Source organism: Artemia sp. Qi Xiang Cuo, chromosome 19, assembly GCF_049724085.1.
Source record: "Artemia sp. Qi Xiang Cuo chromosome 19, ASM4972408v1, whole genome shotgun sequence".
Taxonomy (NCBI): Eukaryota; Metazoa; Arthropoda; class Branchiopoda; order Anostraca; family Artemiidae; genus Artemia; species Artemia sp. Qi Xiang Cuo.
In genome coordinates, this window is record NC_142812.1 from 57457596 (window position 1) to 57479304 (window position 21709).

Below are 21709 nucleotides of genomic sequence, written 5' to 3' on the forward strand. Positions count from 1 at the left end.
CTGCAAGTATGTCCTCCCACTGAGGTTGGATTGATGTGTGCAGGTTACGGAGATCTGTCTGGTACGTTCGACGCAGGGTGTTTCTGGGTCTGCCCCTGCGGCGTGGACCCGATGGCTGCCAATGGAGCGCTGCATTTGGTAGTCGGAGATTGTCCATACGTAGTACATGGCCATGGTATCTCCATCGGCGGACTCTTATAATATGTGTCACAAGAGGCTGGCCAGTCTTTTCACGGATGGATTGGTTTGTTATTCTCTGCTGCCAACGGATGTTGAGAATTCTTCTGAGACATGTGTTTTCGAAAGCAAGTATTCTTAGCTCTTGTTCCTGGTTCAGGTGCCAGGTTTCGGCAGCGTAAAGCAGCACTGGCATAACATTGCTATTGAAGAGTCGTAACTTTAGCCGGATAGAGAAGCTTTGGGACCGCCAAACTTTCCGTAATCTATTGAAGGCCCCATTTGCTTAGCCGATTCTTGTGAGCACTTCTTTTGAGATCGATACGGTGCTTTCCTTTATGATTCTCAAGTATTTGAAATGGACAGCTTACTCTATGGTCTCCACAAGTGATGCTCAGTGGTGAATCTGTGGTAGCCATGCATTTTGTTTTCTCATTATTTATTTTCAGGCCGACCTGGCCACCTCTCTCCCTTACTTTGTCAAGGAGTTCTTGGAGTCTTTGCTTGCATGATTCTAGGACGGCGATGTCGTCAGCGAAGTTTACATCCCTGAGGCGTGTTTCTGGATTTAGCTTGATTCCGTCTGTGCTTGTACTTCGCAGTATGTAATCAAGGACAATTACGAAAAGTAGCGGTGACAAGACGCAACCTTGCTTAACTCCTGACATAATGCGGAAGAAACGGGTTTGGCCATCTGGTGTCTTTACACAGCACTCGCTATCTTCATAAAACGCAAAAATCAGTGAAACTATCTTTTCAGGGATTCCGTAATGCAGTAGGATCTTCCACAGACTTTGGCGGTCTACTGAGTCAAATGCCTTCTCAAAATCGATGAATATCATACAGATTTTGGAGCGCCATTCTTTGCTTTCTTCCGTCAGTAGCCGTAGGGTGAATATCAAGTCTGCACATGAACGGTTCGGTCTGAATCCATGTTGCTCGTCGCGAAGGTGTCTGTCGAGCTGCGAGCTGATTCTCTGCAGTAAAATGTGTGTCAGCAATTTTCTAGGTATTGAAATCATGTAGATTCCTCGCCAGTTGCCTGGGAAGGACGTATCGCCTTTCTTAAAGATCCTCACGAGAGTGCTGCGTTTCCATTCTGAAGGTACTTTGGTGGTCGTCCAGATTACTACGAACAACGCTGTCCAGAACTTGATGCAGGTCATAACAGTCGCATATATATATATATATATATATATATATATATATATATATATATATATATATATATATATATATATATATATGCATAATGTATTACGGTAATTACTTGGCTAAAAAAAAAAAAAAAACTGTCTTCATACTTTAGCAACTGAAATAAATGAGCACTTGAACAAGGTATAGACCTTACTCATCCATCCAGTTCCCTAGGACCAAACAGTATATCCAATCCGATAATCCGAAAATCAAGTCGAAAATAGACCAAAATCAACATCAATAAGTATAGGTCAATGTTCCAAAACCAAGTTATAGCACCTTAAACCAACAAAAACATTATATTCCCCCGGTGATTACCACATATCGGGGCTCATCAGATGAAAACTCATTGCCTAAATGAGTTTCGGCGCTTAAATTTCATTACCCAGGCAAAATGAGCGCGCCATGCCATAATCTGGCATACCCCTATGTAGCGACACCTATGGAGTAACTATAATCAAAATTCAAAATACCCCAAAAATATACAAAAATACCCCAAAAACTTTTTTTCAAAGTATCCTTAACCAACCTTTATTTAACACTGAGAGACCAACCTTCAGCCAATTTAACTCCAAATAATTACATAGCACTAGCCATCCCCCAGAACATTTTCACTTTTACTCAAATTCTAAGAATTAAATTCCAAATATCATACGTTAAGCTTTACCTACATGTGTCGCAACCAACCCTAAACTACCGGGAAGAGAAACCATATTCCTCCAAAATGATATCGCAAAATATCGTTCAAGATATCTCGATAACTTTTTTATACTTACGTAAAGGTTGAATGCACTGAAAACAAAGCTTTTTAATTTACCAAGCAGGTTTATTGGTGGAAAAACCTTTTACGATTAGCTTATTGCTAAGTAATTTACTTCTGTTTTTAATATATATATATATATATATATATATATATATATATATATATATATATATATATATATATATATATATATATATATATATATATATATATATATATATATATATATATATATATATATATATATATATATATATATATATATATATATATATATATATATATATATATATATATATATATATATATCCTCTTCTCTCTCTGGTGAGCATCAGCTGAGTCTTAAATAAATATTTCTTTTCAGACACCTCAAATGATACTGATAACCTTTGACGATGCAATAAACGAGTTGAACATCAAAAGCTATCGTAAAGTTTTTGCGAATCGAACAAATCCAAATGGCTGTCCTATTGAAGGTACATTCTTTGTTGCGCATGAATACACCAATTACCAAATGGTGCAGCAGCTTCATTCTGAAGGTCACGAAATTGGCGTGTATAGTGTAAGGTAAGCGTAAGGTAGTGTAAGGTAAGGTAAGCGTCACATTACAGTTATTTCTCTAAATGCTGATGAAATAATAGGAAACTGAAAAGTCATTACCCCTCCTGGTAAATATTCTGGCTCTAATTACAATTGACTCACTGAATCTGGTTGGGGCTGCAATATTGCCAGGTTTAAAATTCTTTCAAAAACACTTAAATTAGTAAGTCTAGAAATTCAGAAATTGTAGGACTAAAAAGGTAATAAATTTAAAATAGCATTTGCATGTTAAGTAGTCTGTCTCTTAAAGCATCGATAAATTAATTACTGATTCGGTAGCTCTTGTTTGGTACCTTTCCGTTGAATATTTTACTTCTAACAATGATCTCAGGTCTTTGTAGTCGGAAGGCCCCAATTTTGAACTTTCACTTGGTTTCACTCAACCAAATTCAATTGAAAAATTGGTTTAAAAGGTTTAAGGACTTCTTGTCTGTTTCAAGGGTACTCGCATGCCCGTTCTGTGTCTATGTTGTCAATATTCCGTGTAAGAGTTAGTTCACACGTTTAGAATTCCCATTCTCCCTATGAGAATTTCGATAGGGAGTATCGTAATTCCCATTCGGAGTATGGTTCAGATTTTTTTCTAGCTTTTCTTTACGGAAGGCTGAAGGGACTGGGAATTTGTAGCGGTTTTTTTTAATTTGGAAAAACATGTTTTCAGGCATCATAAAACAACCAATTTGATTGCCCTTGTACAGAATTATCAACTTTTGTATGATGGTTCAAGTTCAGACTACAGAAGCTAAAAAAACAACTTCCAAGTCTGTATCTTCAGTAATGACTTCTGATGTTTGAATATTTTGCCAATATTTGCAGTTCGGATACGTATGAACATTCTCCCTATTCTCCCTGTAGGAAATCCCTTGCGTTTTCCCCAAACGTCTGAACTAACTCTAGCTACAGAGGTTTTTCTGCAGTTCTCAATTAACAAAATACGTGCACGATAAATACTTGGGCAATAAATACATAGATACTTAGTCTTAGACAGTATAGCCGACAGAAAAACTCTGATTCCGCCATTGAATTCACCGTGTTGAAACAAAGGGAATTCCACCCCTATGTCAATGTTTCAAGTAACTACAGATTTTTTTCTGATGGGCAATAATTGCAGGGAAATGTACTTTTTATAATGAAGTTCATTTATTTAAATTCCTTTCAAGCTTCGAGTGGGAAGGACTGAATTTTTACAAGATCGTCTGTTTCTCGATCAATTATTTCTTTGTTGTTTTTGCCATTTTTCTATTTAAAAAAGTTAAATTTGAATGCCTTGCTTGAAAATCATGAACATTACTCAGTTTAATCGTTCTCATAGTGAAAAACCCAACAGCTGCCCTTAAACGCAAGATTTTATATGGCTTCAAGGACTGTCTTCTTTACAGTCAATCATTTCTTATTAAACCACGCAAAAAACTATAATTTTCCGCGTTGTTCAAGCCAGGGATATGTAATTAACCTGTGTAGAGTATCTGGCAATGGTAATTCCAATCGTTTCGGCCCGACGCCATTTATGGGGGGGGGGGGGGTTCAGGTTATTCAGGAGCTCCCAAAATCAAGATTTCCCAAATCAAGTGAAAATGACAGAGAAAACTGAAAAATTAGCCATATAGTAATAAAAAAGGCAAAGATTTACTAAAGAAAACTGACCTGTTTCAGTGGATGCTTGAATTATGCAGGCTTATCTTAGTTTTGACAACATTTTTGGAAAAAATGAATTTCAGATGGGAGGGGGGAATGGGATATGCAGGAGGAATGAGGTCTGCGAGGGGAAGACTTGGCGAATAACTCGCTTTTATGGTTGTTAGGTAGTTGGTTTTAATTCTTTTAATTTTTGGCTTTTATTGATACATCGTTTCGTTTCGCGCTGAAGAAGAGAGGCGTTTGTCCTCTCGAAATATTCGCTTTGTTTTTTCAGTATCTTCATTTGGCCTATAAAAACCCCATTTTTGCTCGTTTTTCTTTTTTTATGTGAAGTTGCCCCCTCTGCCACATAGCAAATTACGCCCCTGACCCCAACCCCTTGCCACAAAGTGATTAGAGGAGTGTAGGCATATGGTTCTGAAACCACTCAAAGTCGTATATCAAAAGAAGGATTACTTATTGTTATACTTACTTATCCAAATTTTTTACTTGACAATGCCACCGTAATATTCCCTCCATACGTAAGATTGTGCATCCATAGAGGAAGAAAGACAAACGAAAACAGTTCTGTAGGAGAATTCAGGTAATTCTTCCCAAAATTTTTGAAATGAAAACAAACTTAGTTTGTAATACCACTTATCTTCCCTACACGAGAAATGACCTTTTTTTGAAATTTACATTAATTCCTTAGAGTGGTCTTTTATTTAGGGACAGGTAAACTAAATCCCTAAGCCTAAAAGCACATTTCTGTTGAGCTAGCAAAATTTTCCGCAAGTATGTCGATATACAAACCTGTCCGGTCAGTTAACCTTTTGTGTCGAAGCTTCTCGCCTACGGTTACTTTCTTAAGTGTGACTAAATTTAATTTTTTTAAACAAAGAATTACATATCTATTTCTTCTTTTTATTTATTTTTTTGTACAAAAAGAAACGACATTATGTTTTGATTTTTTTTTTCAGCTCTAAACTTTTTTTTCCCTTAAATTCTTGTACGGCTTCTTAGTTCAGCTCTTTAATATGGGTTGAGGTGTCTTATCTCCCCTATATTGGAGGTGATTAGAAATTATATAAGAAAATAAGTTTTCAACTGAAACTAAGGAACAACATTAAAAGTTAAAACGAACAGAAGTTATTCAGTGTAAATAGAAAAGGTCATAGCAGTGTTGCTTCTAAATGAATTTTTATCAAAAACGAGCATAGATTAATTAAAAAAACAAAGCTTTTTCCGAGGGAAGTAAAGAGCGAAGTTGAAACTTAAAACGAACAAAACTTATTACTTCACAGCCGATTTAGCATGTATCAATAAAACTAATGTAAATAAAACAACGGGTGATATTTCCCTATGTTTTTAGGAATACAGAAATCAAGCGCTTTACTAAAAACACAAAACTATATAGGAGTTCTGGTGCGGTAAAAGTAAATCTTTTAAAGACACTTTTAACAGTATAAAAGTAACGCATTTTCGATTGTTGTTTTATTTATTTTTTCGTTTAATTTGGCATCACTTCTGCACAATGAGCTCACTTCAATGATTGACTGTCGTTTTGGATCTGAAAAGGACATTTCATGATTGTTTTGTAGATAAGTTTTAAGTGAAGGAACCTTATTAGTATTAAGACTACACATTCGCTTTATAATTTGTGTCACATCTTAAAATCACCATTGTTACAATGAGAAATAACTAAATTTCCAAAAGTCGTGCTACCGTTGATACGTTCTTCATTTTGAGTAATGATAGGTGTGACCAGAATGTTAATTGATAAGTCAATCCATTATTTTATATGCTGTGTAATGACTTTACTTATTATTTTCATACCTAGGTTTTTAAGATAATTTTAATTGTATACTGAAAATTACTGATATCACAGCCCCTGTAGGACTATGAAAAGTGTTATGAATTTGTTTGGTGTTGTGAGGCTACATATCAACTTTTGACTCCTAAATCAATATTCTTGTTTTTATACTTGGCTTTTGTGTTTTCAGTAAAGTTTTCTGCAATCCTACAAACATAGGGAAATATCACCAGTTGATTAATTTCCGGTTGTCTTATTGATATATGTTAGATAGGCTGTGAAGTAATAATTTTTGTTCGTTTTAAGTTTCAACTTCGGTCTTTACTTCCCTCGGAAATTTTTTTTTTTTTAAGTAATCTCTCACAAAGACGAATATTTGTTTGTGATTTTAAGGCTATAATCTTTACACAGACTTAATCTTAAACTGTGTAAAAATTAAATAAAATGCAACCTTTTGGTATAGGGTCTTGAGTATCAAGGGTTTTCAAAGCCCAATCCTCCGGAACTAGAACAATTAGAACGAAAAAAAGATCAACAGTTCGAAATTGAGCTACAGATGTCAAATTTTTTTTCTTTGTCTTCAACGTTTAGCAAAGTCTTTCTTTTCCAAACGACTGCTTCCTAATAGCAGTCAAAATCCCATTTTTCAGTGTTTAACTCGGTGTTCGACAAGCACATTTCTAATGCTTTTTACTCTTCTGTAAATCTATATTGTGTGAGAAACAACCCCCTGAATCCTCTCTGGCCCGTTGGTGGACGCAAACTGCTATTAAGAAGGTCGTTTTCCCTTCGGTAGATGGGGTCAGGAATATAAAAGCATAATCCTGGTCAGAATAGATTCTACCACCGAATTTTGTATTCAAACATTTGAAGACTTCTGTCAATTTTACTGAAGGTCTGAGTGGTTGCTGAAATGAGTAGTCTGAGTCAAACGCTGACCTATGTTTTGGACCATGAGGCTCTGTGTAAGAACTGACAAAGCTTTTCCAACTAATCGCACAACAATGTCCGATTTACCTTTTTCGCTTTCTAATTATCTTTTCATTGTACTAGAAGACATGGAAATTAAAACTATTCAACCGCCGACTTAACTTGGAGTCCCAATAGGTGTGTCATCCAAGGACACCACAACACGCGTATATAATTGCTGATACTCTTAGGAAAATTCATTCTACATATGGAGAACTTTTCCTGATCAAGACAAGATTCATTCATAAAAGTCTGGCCTGATTGTAAGATACCGTTTGTCTTACCGAATTTTCTTTACATCCCTCAGTTTTGGATTACTTCACTCAAACAAAAAAGAAACAGCTGCTAATCATTTATTTCAAATATAGAAAGTATTTACTTTGGCTGCCACCGCGGTAAAAAAATAATAATAATAATAAAAAACCTGTATTTGGCCAAGAGATTTTTATTGCTAGACTGCTTTTCTAGCTTTTACTAAAGTAGCAAATTCTCAGGAAAAGTTTCTGACTTTAGGTCGCGCTTGGCTGGCACTCTTGGGACAGGCTTGGCTTAACATTATTATTTGCCGATGTTCAGTTGGCCCATATGGTTCCTTATACTCGTGTTAAGCCGTGCGCTGTTGTTTACTTTTCTTTTTCATATTGCTTTATTGCTGATACCCTTAGAAAAGTTCGTTGTATATATAGAGAGCTTGTCCGGAGCAAGGCGATATTCAGTCATGATATCCTAGAATGATTGCAGAATGCGGTTTGTCCTAGAAAACTTTCTTTACCCCCTCGGAAAATATCCCCGGGAAATACTCTTCCCCCGCGGAAATACCCCCTGCAAAATACCCCCCTCCCCCGTGGAAAATAACCCCCCCCCGGAAAATACCCCTCCTCCGTGGAAAATACCCCCCCCCCGGAAAATATCCACGCGGAAAATTTCCCCCCGCGGAATATACCCCCCCTCCCTCGGAAAATACTCCACTTTAGATTGCTTCACTCGGACAGAAAAGAAAAAGCTGTCTACCATTCATTTCAAATAGGAAAAGTTTTAACTTTGCCTCTCATCGCGGTTCAAAAACCTGTATTTTTGGTCAGTAGAATTTTGGACTAACAGACTCATTTGGTAGCTTTTACTAGACTAAGAGTTTCAAACTTTACACAGGCAAAATTTTTGACTCTAGGTCATCCTTGACTGACACACTAGATACAGACTTGAGCTAAAATTGTTATTTGTCCATGTTGAGTTCGCCTGTTTAATTGTCCAAACTCGTGGTAAACGTGCTCCATTGTTTTCTTATTTTTCACACTCTGCCACCTATATCTTGCACACTTTGGTAAGATAGTTAAATTTAAATCATATGATATTATATCTTTATTTTAGCCACGGTAGTAGGCTAGAAGATGCTGGCTACAACGAATGGGTGAATGAAGCAGTGGGAATGCGCGAAATGCTTCGTCGATGGGCTGATGTCGAAAAGGATGACATTCTTGGGATGAGAGCTCCTCACTTAAAGCCAGGAAGAAATGCCCAATATGAAGTACTTACAGACTATGGCTTTGCTTGGGATTCAAGCTTAAGTACACCCCCTCTCAAAGTCCCAGTTTGGCCTTACACATTAGATCATGCCATTCCTCATGAATGTAGGTCTGGCACGTGTCCAACTAGAGCATTTCCTGGTAATATTGTTCAATATTTTCTCTCTCTCTCTACCCTCCTTTTCTTTCTCCCTCACCCTAAAACTCCGAGTGTGATTATTGTCACTTAACCTTTTACTTTCATTTTCTTTACAAGTTTCTTTCATGCCAGAAAACACAAATTCTATCCTAAGATTCCTTATTGAGCGTTTTAAAAATCTCGAGAAATTATTAAAAATAACAAGAGACAAAAGCTCTTGCTCAACAACTTTTAAATAGGCTAACTTTAAAGGATTGTCTTAAACGTTCCTTGAAATACAATGTCTAAATCTCTTATTGAAATTTGTCTATCTCAGCATAACCGTGGTAATTGAGACGGAGATTTTTGACGCTTTTTCATAAGCTTAGAGTTAAATCCATCAAACAAAGTGAGCTCACCGAGTTGGTTTAATCCTTTTTCCCCTATCCCTTTTTTCTTAAAAGATACCATAAACGGTTTTCATTTTTACTTTAAAGCTTCTATGTTTCTCGCTCACACAGATAGATAGAAACGTGACCTTTTTATATTCCGAAGTACCAAGGACAGTGTTCTCTGGTTGTTTGTTTGTTTAACTGCATTTATAATAAAAATTCACAACCATGTGTATCTTAAAAGATTATGAAAATGTCGAATTAAATTTTTAATGAAAAAGCAGTTACCAATTCTTGGTAGAAGTTGGCGTCAAATTAAAAAAAAAGAAACGTGGGTGAAAAATTAGCAAAAATAAAAATGATATGGCACCAAACAGCTTCAGATAGTGTAGCACTTTCCTATGAAGATATTGCTGTCCTTGGGGAATCAACGAATTGCTAATAATTGAATCTTTAAAGAATAGCGTTTTTAAACTTTATTAATTGTTTTTACTTATTCGTTTTAACACTGAACATGGCAACACTGTCGAAACTGTAATAACACCCAAAAAACTTCGTAATTTTGAAAGAACCAAAGAATAAAATTAGAAAATCGTGGTTTTCCGCTATTCTTTAACAGGGCAAAATATGTTTTTATTTTGACGTTCTTGGAACTTTAAACAAACAAAAATATTTTTACAACCAACTATTTCTCAAAAACATTAAAACAAACTGATGAATTGTATTTAGTTTCCCCATTCTCCGATCAAACTTTTATTACGTGACGTCTTTTGAATGCTATATTCATCTTTTCAAACCCATCTTCTTTTAGCCTACCAATCTCCAAAAACCTCCCTCTTCGGTGTATAATTGGACGGGCTTACGCTCCGTAGTCCAAAAATCCAACTAGCAGTTACTGTTAACAAGGCCGTATTTAGGGGGAGGGGGGACCGGGATTGAACCCTCCCCCTGGAATTTTTGCCCGGCTCGTAAAAATGTAACAAAAATGTATATAAACAAATTTTTGATGTGTTTATATAAGTTTTTTTTCTATCGTCTTTTTGTTTTCATTTTTTTTCGTTCTTTGTTTTTTTTTGTACCTCAAATTCTCCGATTCTTTATAATTGTATTTATACAGAAATGGCTAAAATAGTTGTAATGTTAGTTACCATAGCTGTGCTAATTTGCCATAGAAATGTTATTGTAAATTCTCTGTGGACTGTCTTAGCAGGATGTCTTCTTATTTGCAGCATTTTAACCGAATTGTAGAAGTTGCTTCCGCATACTTTTAAGAAGCAATATACAGGAACTAGGAAACTTCAGGAAAGTGTTCTAAATCAAAATCTAATTTGTATTTTCGTTTCTGTGACTAAGTCAATTGAATTTCGAGTCAATCGAAATTCAACTTATAAGAAATTGAGGCCGTTGCGAATCTGAGGCCCTGAACCAGCGTCAACTGATCCACTCTTTAAAAAGATATTCTGGTTTGTTAAAAAGAAATTCTAGTGATGCCCTCTAGTTCCCAGAGATCTTGGAGACGACTTTAAAAGGGGTAGTCGTCCAGACTTGTAAATATATTAATGAAGTCGCAAAGAAAAGAGAACGATCTAATTTTTCTTTCGTTTCTTTTTTGTAGTTGTTTTTAGGGGATGAGAGATGATAAGTATTTCCGTTATTATATCATGATGTATAAAATAGAATGCTGTATTGTATGGCCTTGTTTGGGTTTTAATAAAAATAATGAATTTAATATTATATACTAACTAGGTAACTCAAGGGAAAATATTCTTTAAAAAAAGGGGGGGGGGAAATCTAATTTATGATACCGTTTTTGTGAATGAGACAACTGAACTTAGTTTAAATTCAAAGAATAGTTACTATTTACCACAGTTCATATAGTTATCCAGTATGATCATTCCCTATCTCACCCATTATAAAAACCCGGACCGGGGTGCGAGTGCTCCAGAGAACGTAGAAACATAAGCGGTGTCAGATCTTTTCATGGGTAGACAAGTCAGACGCGAAACAATCGGAAACAAGTGGAAACCCGCTATTAATAACTGCACGAGGAAGTGGGAGGAGCTTTTTTTTCGCACCGAGAACGAAGACCAGAAATGATCTGCGATAAGCTTACTGGATAATTATATGAACTGTGCTATTTACGTAAAACTGAGACCTTCACTCTTTAAAAAGACAGTTTGGTCTGTATATTATTTTTTAATTAGTAATCTCATTCATTAAAATTCATGGGCTAAATACAGAATATGTGGGCTGGTATTTGGCATTACATCCTACTGTTTTTTCTCTGTCAGTTCAAGTTCTTTATCGACAATAAAACAAGAGACAAAACTAAAATAATGTGATTAATCCGATCACAGTATCTGTTCAAAAAAAATAATAATCAAGCGGCAAAAATTCTTTCATTTGGCCAGAATCAAGCCAGCTGTTTATCCAGCTCTGCAAACTTTATATCGATCTTTCAGCAGTTGTTGTTCGTTAACAACACCATCCTAACTTTATCAAAAGTTGAAAAAAATAATAATAATCGCAAAAAACGTAAAAAATAATAATAGTAATCAAACGATAAAAATTCTTTTCGGTCAACTGTTTCAAGGCTAGAATCAAGCCAACTGTTTATGCAGCTCTGTAAACTTTATGTCAATGTGTCAGCAGTTCTCTTTTTTTATCAACGTCATCCTAACGTTATCAAAAGAATCTCCCATTTTGAGTGGTGTGATCGAGAAGGCTATGTTGCCACCTTTATTGTTGCCACCTTTATTATTGCCACCTATGTTGCCACCTTTTATTAATGGACTTGCTAAAAACAAAATCAAGTAAAAATAAAGAGCGACATTAAAACGAACAGAGAAACTATTCCGTATATGAGAGAAGGGATGCCATCTAATCAGCTCCCCGTTCTTTGGGCTAAATTTTTATGGTGTTTTAAAAATTCTTATTATCCCGATCCACTGACTACTGTGTTTTAGCAACCGCTCTTAAATAATTGGGACAAAAAGGTCAAAATTTAGAGCAAAGAGTGGGAAGTTGAAGAGAGGGTAGTCCCCATCATATACGAAATTATGCCCATCAGTTTTAAGCTATAGATGTTGCTCTTTACTGTTATTTGAAAAAACGCGTTTTTTCCATGGTTTTTGTTCCTATCTCTTAGAGTTGTGATCACAAGGGTATGTTGAATGACCCCTTTGACTGGACTTGATAACCCTTTTTTAATAGATAGAACTTTTCATAGAGTTAAGATCAATTTCAATAGGTGTTTAACTAAAAAAAAACTGAAATACGTAACTTAATTCCCTGTGGTTTGCGTGAGTGCCACTTAAAATTTCCAGATTTTTTACGATTTTCAATATTTCGCCTACTTTTTCTTTCTGGCTTTTGCAGATCCCTCCCTCCACAAAACTGATTCTTGCATACGAATCTGGACCATACCAAAGGTATTAATCAGAATGCCGGAAATTCTAAAAAACCTCTTTGAAAACCTGTTTACACTAATATGCCTGAATAAATGACACTGGACCTCAGCTTCATACGAAACAGTCAATTGAAATGGACAACATAACAAAAGATAGGACTTTACAGTCCTACTAGCGGTGCTCATCTCCGTTTCATGGTCTTTCAGCCAGGAAGTGCACTGGGAGCCAGCCACCCTGTGCTTTCGCACACCCTTCCTGTTTACCCACCCAAAGTTTCTCTAGGCACCCGTTTAGAGCTGGGTTGACTGGCTGAGATCACAGTCATGCCACTGATCCTCTGTTCCAAACCAAATAACCATCGACACCAGGACTCGAACCCCTGTTCTCACAGAAAAAGAATTCAAAGTCAAGCGGCTAAAACCACTCGGGATAGATAACATAGATTTTAACAATAAGCGCGATAAAAATAAACCAGTGGAATTAAAACTGAATGGAAATTAAATGGAAGTATATTACAGTAATCTATTTTTTCCTTTTTGGTTAATTGTTATTTTAGAAGCTAATGGTATTCTATGTAACACCATTATAATTTAATCCTGGGCGCCCATACGGGAGGGACAGCGGGTGCTAGCACTCCCCCCCCCCCTGACTGAATGACGCTGCCTTATTTTTCTCATATTTTTGTTTTTATATTTCTATTATACAACATTGGAAGCGCCGATTAGAACAGGTAAGCCCACCCCTAAAATTCAGCTTATGGGCGTCCATGTATGTAATACTATGTTATATCAATGTTTTTACGTTATAGCATAGTGATTTATAGTTTGACAAGAAGTGCTAACTTGCCCTCTTTCTATTTATTTTCTCTTTTCATTTTAGATACTTGTTTTCATGTAAAATTCGTCGTACCTTATATGTTACCATTGCTAAGCTTATTCAAATCAAAAATATTTCAGGAGTCTGGGAAATCCCATTAAACTCGCACTACGTAGAAAACTTTGATGGAGGATATTGTCCTTATTTGGATCAATGTGTACTACACAACATGGATGCAGATGAGGTATTTGATTGGCTTCAAGAAGACTTTGCTCGATATTATAATGGCAACCGTGCTCCATACGTTATGGCTTTCCATACTTCCTGGTTTCAGCAAAAACGCTTAGAACAGGGTCTGACGAAGTTTCTTGACTGGGCAACAAGACAGTAAGTTATTATATAGGGCTCATTGCGGGCAAACTTTGTAGGTATTAATTTTTCTTGAATAGAGTTAAGCAAAACTCAAAAAGATATTTTACTGGTTTATACTTACAGGGTAAAATGTTTTTTTTTTTTAGTTCCATAGATATATTTTCGCAAGCCAATGAGTTATTCCTTATTTCTCGACAGAAGAATAGCCCTGCCTATTAAAAACCAGGTTAGCTAGTTCTGAGCGGCAAATCCATACACGGCAAGGAAAGGGAATTTCTGGGGAGACAAAAAGACGTAACCCCACTTTTTAAAACCCTAATTGATTACTAAGAAAAATACTAATGCAGTAAAATAAAAAAGAAGTTCTTGATTTACGACATTTCTTATATTTAAACTCTCTGTTACTCTGTGGCTGACGGCAAATTCATTCAGGGGGAAACTACCGAGCGACCTCGCTACGTGAAGGCTGGCTGGTAGGTCTGATTGAAAACAAAATCCTTTGAATAGCCTTACTCACAGGGGCGGATCTAGAGCAAAATCCTGGGGGAGGTCCAATGTGACAAGGGCACCAATGAGCAAAATAGTGGGGGGGAGGGTAATGTGACAAAGGTGCCAATAATTGACCAAATTGATTTTAAAAAAGAGTAAAAATATGAATAAAAAACAAAGAGTGAGGGCGGCAGAAAAATCTTGGGGGCCCAGGGCCCGCTCACCCTCTCCCCTGGATCCGCCCTGCCTTACTCATCCATAAAAAGTACCGGTAGTAGATTTTATCTCTGAATAAAAGAAGGATTTTATTTATTTGAACGCAATTTTACGAGAGGAAAATGTATTTTTAACTCTGATTCGGAGTAGAAGCGAAACAAATGTTTGTCTATTTGCAGACATAAAACAACACGGGATCTGGCTACCGAAGTAAATTTTTATATTATAAACTAGCTTAAAGCATTCTTTATATATAACCCAAAAAAGTATTCGACTCTGATAAGAGATGAAAATTGATAAATTAAACATAAATGAAGCACTTGGATATTAGTTTAAGAATTACTTTATACTCTAAAAAATTACTAATAATACTTTGTTTCATTAGTTTAAAAAAAAATACCAAAGACAGTTAAAGTAGTCTGAGTTTTTGAAACGATTGAGTGGAAATTCCCACAATCATATACATCTTATAATTTTAGAAAAAATCACGAATTTGATTTTTTAATTAAAAAAAACCCTCCATATACAATTTTTAGTACTAGCAGGCACCAAATTTAAAAGAAAGATATTTGGATAAAAAAATCAGCTAAGAATCTATTGCACCAAACAGTTTAAAAAGGTTTGACTTTGCATTAAAGGTGTAGTCTTTTGTAATCCACACATTTTCAATATTTGAAATTTTACGGGCGTATGGTTTTCTTCATTTTAATTATTGAGTTTGGCTTATTTATTCTCGCGGTTCAACGTGACAATGCTGACGAAAATATAGTATTACTGTATTGACTTCACAATTTTGAAACAACAAAAACAAAAAACCAAGAATATCGCTGTCTTCAGGCATGAATAGATAAAGAACGGTTCCAGGAACTTTTAAATGATTTGATTAGTAGAAGTAAGTGGAGTGAAACTCGGTAGATTTCCAATGGCGAGAAAGAAAAAGCCGCTAGATAACACTTTTAATTATGGGAATCTACGGGCATCTAAATATGTGTGCCACCAAATATTATTAGTGGTTAAATCTTACGCAGCGATATAGCGCTGCCTAAGTAAAGAACGATGTTGGCACAATGTATTATTTTTTTTTTTATACCAGGGCACTTTCGTATCGAAGGAGTTGTCGTAGAAAATTGAAAAAAGACTCATTCGATTTGAAATTGGAATGGCTAGTGCCCTTTTTAATAGTCAAAAGTGATAGGAAGGTAACTAACACCCCTTCCATGCCCACCATTTCCCCGAACACATCCGATAAAAATTTTGAGATAGCCATTTTGTTCAGCGTAGTTGATTGCCAGATAGAAATTATGTTTTTGAGGAGGACATTCCCCCACAGCCCGCGGGACAAGGGCTTTAAGTTATGGCCTGGGGGCATATAAGAACGATGTTGGCACAATGTATTATTTATTATTTTTTTTCTTTAGACCAGGGCAATTTGTATCGAAGAAGTTGTCGTAGAAACTTCGAAAAGGGCTCATTCAATTGGAAATTAGAGTGGCTTGTGCCCTTTTTAATAGTCGAAAGTGATCGGAAGGCAACTAACACCCCTTCCACGCCCATCATTTCCCAAAACACATCCAATCTAAATTTTGAGATAGCCATTTTTTTGAGCGTAGTTGATTTCCAGATAGAAATTATGTTTCTGAGGAGGACACTCTCCCAGACCCCTCAGGGCAAGGGTTGTAAGTTATGCCCTGGGGGCATATACGTTTTTTTAGATTGCGGTGTCGTAGAAAATTCAAAAAAGGCTCATTCGATTCGAAATTCAAAGGGCTAGTGCCCTTTTTAATAGTCGAAAGTGATGGGAGGGCAACTAACCCTCCTCTCACGCCCACCTTTTCCCCAAACACATCCAATCAAAATTTTGAGATAGCCATTTTGTTCAACTTTGTTGAAAGTTCTGGAAATTAGGTCTTTGAGGATGTCACCCCCTCCCCACAGTCCTCAGGGCAAGGGTTGTAAGTTATGCCCAGGGTGCATATAAGATTTTATAGAGAGTGTTGTCGTAGAAACTTAAAAAAGGGCTCCTTCGATTGGAAATTGAAATGGCTAGTGCCCTTTTTAATAGTCGAAAGTGATTGGAAGGCAACCAACACCCTGTCCACGCCCACCAATTCCCCAGACACATCCAATCAAAATTTTGAGATAGCCATTTTGTTCAACGTAGTTGAAAGTTCTGGAAATTATATCTTTGAGCAGGACAATCCCCCCCCACAGTCTTCAGGGCAAAGGTTATAAGTTATGCCCTGGGGGCATATAAGGTTTTCGTTAAAAACTTTGTCGTAGAAACTTGAAAAAGGGCTCATTCGATTGGAAATTCAAAGGACTAGTGCCATTTTTAATAGTCGGAAGTGATTGGACAGCTACTAACCCTCCTCGAACGCCCACCATTTATCTAAACACCTCCACTCAAAATTTTTAGATAGCCATTTTTTTCAATATTCTTGAATGGTCTGGAAATTTGATCTTCGAAAATTGCAACCCTTCCCCCTCTGAACCCTCAGGACACGGAAGAAAAGTTATGTCTTGGGGGCATGCGAGTTTTTTATTGAAAGCTTTGTTATAGAAACTTAAAAATGCAAACATTCGATTGGAAACTCAAAGAGCTAGTGCCTTTCTTAATAGTCGAGAGTGATTGGAGGACAACTAACCCCCCTCTTAATCAAAATTTTTAGGTAACCATTTTGTTCAACGTAGCTGAAAGTTTTGGAAATTAGTTTTTTAAGGTTGACAACCCCCCACAGAATTCAGGGCAAGGGTTGTAAGTTATGCCCTGGGGACATATAAGGTTTTTATATAAAGCGTTGTCGTAGAAACTTCAAAAATGGCTTATTCGATAGAAAATTGAAATGGCTAGTGCCCTTTTTAATAGTCGAAAGTAATTGGAGGGCAACTAATCCCCCTCTCACGCCCACCATTTCCGCAAACGCATACAATCAGAATTTGGAGATAGCCATCTTTTTTCTACATAGTTGAAAGTTCTGGGAATTATGTCTTTGTGGATGACAACCCCCTCCCCCAGCCCTCAGGGCAAGGGTTGTAAGTTATGCCCTGCGGGCATATGAGGTTTTTATAGAGACAGTTGTCATAGAACCTTCAAAAAGGGCTCATTCGATTTGAAATTGAAACGGGTAAAGCCTTTTTTTAATAGTCAAAAGTGATTGAAGAGCAACTAACCCCCCACTCACGCCTATCATTTTCCCAAACACATCCAATCAAAATTTTGAGATATTTATTTTGTTCAACGTAGTTGAAAGTTCTGGAAATTAGGTCTTTGAGGTTGACAACCCTCCCCCCACAACCCTCAGGTCAAAGGTTTTAAGTTAAGCCCTGGGGGCATATAAGACTTTTATAGAAAATTGTGAAACTTCAAAAGGGCTCATTCGATTGAAAACTGATAGGGCTAGTGCCCTTTTTAATAGTCGAAAATGATTAAAGGGCAACTAACCCTCCTCTCATACCCAACATTTCCCCTAGCACATCCAATCAATTTTGATTGGCTATCTCAATTTTGAGATAGCCGTTTTGTTTAACGTAGTTGGAAGTTCTGGAAATTAGGTCTTTGAGGATGACAACCCCCTCACAGCCCTCATGGCAAGGGTTGTAAGTTATGCACTGGGGGCATTTAAGGCTTTCATAGAAAGTGTCGTTGTCGAAACTCAAAAAGGGCTCAGCCGATTCGAAATCGAAAGAGCTAGTACCTTTTTTAATAGTCGAAAGTGATTGGAAGGCTTGACATTTTTATAGTAAAGATCGATGTGGGTACATGTTTAGACCAGGGCACTTCGTATCGAAGGAGTTGTCGAAAGTGATTGGAGGGCAACTAGTCTCCCTCCCACGCCCACTCTCCCATTTGCCCATTATATTTAAAAACTAAATGTTGCCGTGCGATTAAATCAAAATGCACTGTGTTAATGCTGATTCCCAATAAAGCATCTCATCAGTATCCCAAGAACGACTGAAGGTATTATGTTCAAACTTTCGGGCTACTTCTGCTCTTAAAATTTAACCAAATCAAATTAGCGTAAGTGTATCCAAGCTATCACAGAAAGTAAACGGATTTTTTTTCAATTTCAGGTCAACTAGAGGAGGTATGAAACTAAATTAAACACTACTTTTTGTGTCCGGATTTTTAAAAGGGTCAATGTTGTTAAAAATTGCTGAAAATTTTTCTCCAGCATACAAATAGCAGGCCAAACTAAAAAGTCTTAAAAAAGAAAAAATTTAAAGTATTATTTTCTTTTTCCCTGAAAAGACTGTGTCAATATAAAACCAACAGAAATTAATTTTAAAAAAATTTCCACAAAATAAGTTTTTCAGAGAAAAGTAAAGAACTCCATTAAACCAAAAACGAGTAAAAAATAAAATCAAATAATCTACCAAGCGTGAAACTACCACAAATCAGCATCGATAAATAAATGAAACCCAAAACGACCAGAAATTAACACGAGTAGGGCTCAAAACCCCTATGGCTTCCCAAGGCCAGAACATAATTTGCACTTTACTGAAGAAATTAAATTAAAAAAAACAAGTTTTTTAAACTGAAAGTAAGGAGCGACATTAAAACTTAAAACGAACAGAAATTATTCCGTATATGAAAGGGGCTTTCCTCTCCTCAACGCCTCGCTCTTTACTCTAAAGTTTGACTGTGTCTCACAACTTTATTTTTTAAAACAATAAAAAACTTTGGCGTAAAGAGCGGGGCATAGAAGAAGGGACAGCCCCTTTCATATACGGAATAATTTCTGTTCGTTTTAAGTTTTAATGTCGCTCTTTACTTTCAGTAAAACTTGTTTTTTATTTAATTTCTGATCGTTTTTTAGTTAATGCAGCTTTTATTTGCATAAAAATTTTACTTTTCTTTTGCTAAATGGATGTCTTTAAAATTAACTTACGTAACTATCTATATTCTATCTATATATCTATATTCTATAACTTCTATATTCGTATATTTTTCTTCTGGCAAAAAATACAAAGTTGCGGATTTTTGCAGATATGAGCTTGAAACCTATGTAATAGGGTTTTCTGATACGCTGAATCTGACGGTGTGATTTTCATTAAAATTCTTTCACTTTTAGGGGATGTTTCCCCCCTCTTTAAAAATCGAGTAAATTTTCTCAGGCTCGTAGGCTTTGATGAGTAATACTAAACTTAATAAAATTTATATATTTAGAATCAGCATTATAAACACATTCTTTTGATACATTTATCGACATCAAAATTCCGTTTTTAAAAGTTTCGATTACTATTGAGCCGTATCGCTTGTTTTTTTATTGTTTTTTTTATTACGTATACGTTATTACGTATATGAGGGGGTTCTCCCTTAGTCAATACCACGCTCTTCACGTTAAAAGTAAAAAAAAAATTTATTCACAAACCCCTGAATCACAAAGGCCGGTTAATTAGAATAGATAGCTCTTCTGAAAGCACTAAAAAAAACTGTAGCGTAAAGAGTGAGGCATTGAATTGGGGGAGAACCCCCTCACATACGTTAAAATTTCTGTTCGTTTTAAGTTCTAATATTCCTTCTTACATTTCAGTTGAAAGGTAATTATTCCGTATATGAAAGGGGCTGTCCCCTCCTCAACGCCTCGCTCTTTACGCTAAAGTTTTTTATTGTTTTAAAAAATTAAGTTGTGAGACAGAGTCAAACTTTAGCGTAAAGAGCGAGGCGTTGAGGAGGGGACAGCCCCAAACCCCTGAATCACAAAGGCCGTTTAATTAGAATAGATAGCTCTTTTGAAAGCACTAAAAAAAACTGTAGCGTAAGAGCGAGGTATTGACTTGGGGGAGAAACCCCTCACATACGTTATAATTTCTGTTTGTTTTAAGTTCTAATATTCCTTCTTACGTTTCAGTTGAAATGTAATTATTCCGTATATGAAAGGGGCTGTCCCCTCCTCAACGCCTCGCTCTTTACGCTAAAGTTTTCTGTTGTTTTAAAAAATAAAGTTGTGAGACAGAGTCAAACTTTAGCGTAAAGAGCGAGGCCTTGAGGAGGGACAACCCTTTCATATACGGAATAATTTCTGTTCGTTTTAAGTTTTAATGTCGCTCCTTACTTTCAGTTTAAAAAACTTGTTTTTTTTTATTTAATTTCTGATCGTTTTTTAGTTAATGCAGCTTTTATTTGCATAAAAATTTTACTTTTCTTTTGCTAAATGGATGTCTTTATAAATTAACTTACGTAACTAACTTCTATATTCGTATATTTTTCTTCTGGCAAAAAATACAAAGTTGCAGATATTTGCAGATATGAGCTTGAAACCTATGTAATAGGGTTTTCTGATACGCTGAATCTGACGGTGTGATTTTTATTAAAATTCTTTCACTTGTAGGGGATGTTTCCCCCTCTTTAAAAAATCGAGTAAATTTTCTCAGGCTCGTAGCCTTTGATGAGTAATACTAAACTTAATAAAATTTATATATTTAGAATCAGCATTATAAACACATTCTTTTGATACATTTATTGACATCAAAATTCCGTTTTTAAAAGTTTCGATTACTATTTAGCCGTATCGCTTGTTTTTTTATTGTTTTTTTTTTATTACGTATATGTTATTACGTATATGAGGGGTTCTCCCTTAGTCAATACCACGCTCTTTACGTTAAAAGTTAAAAAAAATTTTGATTCACAAACCCCTGAATCACAAAGGCCGTTTAATTAGAATAGATAGCTCTTTTGAAAGCACTAAAAAAACTAATGTAAAGAGCGAGGTACTGACTTGGGGGAGAACCCCCTCACATACGTTATAATTTCTGTTCGTTTTAAGTTCTAATATTCCTTCTTACATTTCAGTTGAAAAAACTTGTTTTTTTATTTAATTTCTGATCGTTTTTTAAATAATGCTTGGAAATCCGGCGCCCCCTTCATCGACCTCTCCCTTCCCCCCAAGAAACATCCTCCACGGACATCTTCTCCAGAGTGACCCCCTCCTCTATCCCCCCCCCTCCAGAAAAAATCCTTCCTGAAAATGGTTGTATACTTCCCAATAACCAATAAATAATGCTGGAAAGTCCGGCGCCCCCTTCATGGCAATTTCCCTTCCCCCATGAAAACTTCCTTCATGAACAGATCCTCCAACATAAGCACCGACCCACCCTTCCCTCCCACTACCAGAAAAAAAAACCTCCTGAAAACTTCTGTATACTTCCCAATAACCAATACTATATGTTAACATTAGGTAAAGTTCATAACTTTTAGCCCTCCCTCTGGGAACTTGGGGGGATTAAGTCATCCTGA

At 36.1% G+C, this 21709-nt stretch overlaps 1 protein-coding gene across 1 annotated transcript in view; it reads left to right on the forward strand.

Annotated features, from left to right (window-relative positions):
* Cda4 (chitin deacetylase Cda4) overlaps positions 1-21709 on the forward strand; it is a 68017-nt gene that overhangs the window by 37114 nt on the left and 9194 nt on the right. The window contains exons 4-6 of the mRNA XM_089105650.1: positions 2502-2704; positions 8505-8800; positions 13536-13782. Of these exons, the coding sequence (XP_088961776.1) occupies positions 2502-2704; positions 8505-8800; positions 13536-13782 (746 nt within the window). The remainder of the gene's footprint in view (positions 1-2501; positions 2705-8504; positions 8801-13535; positions 13783-21709) is intronic.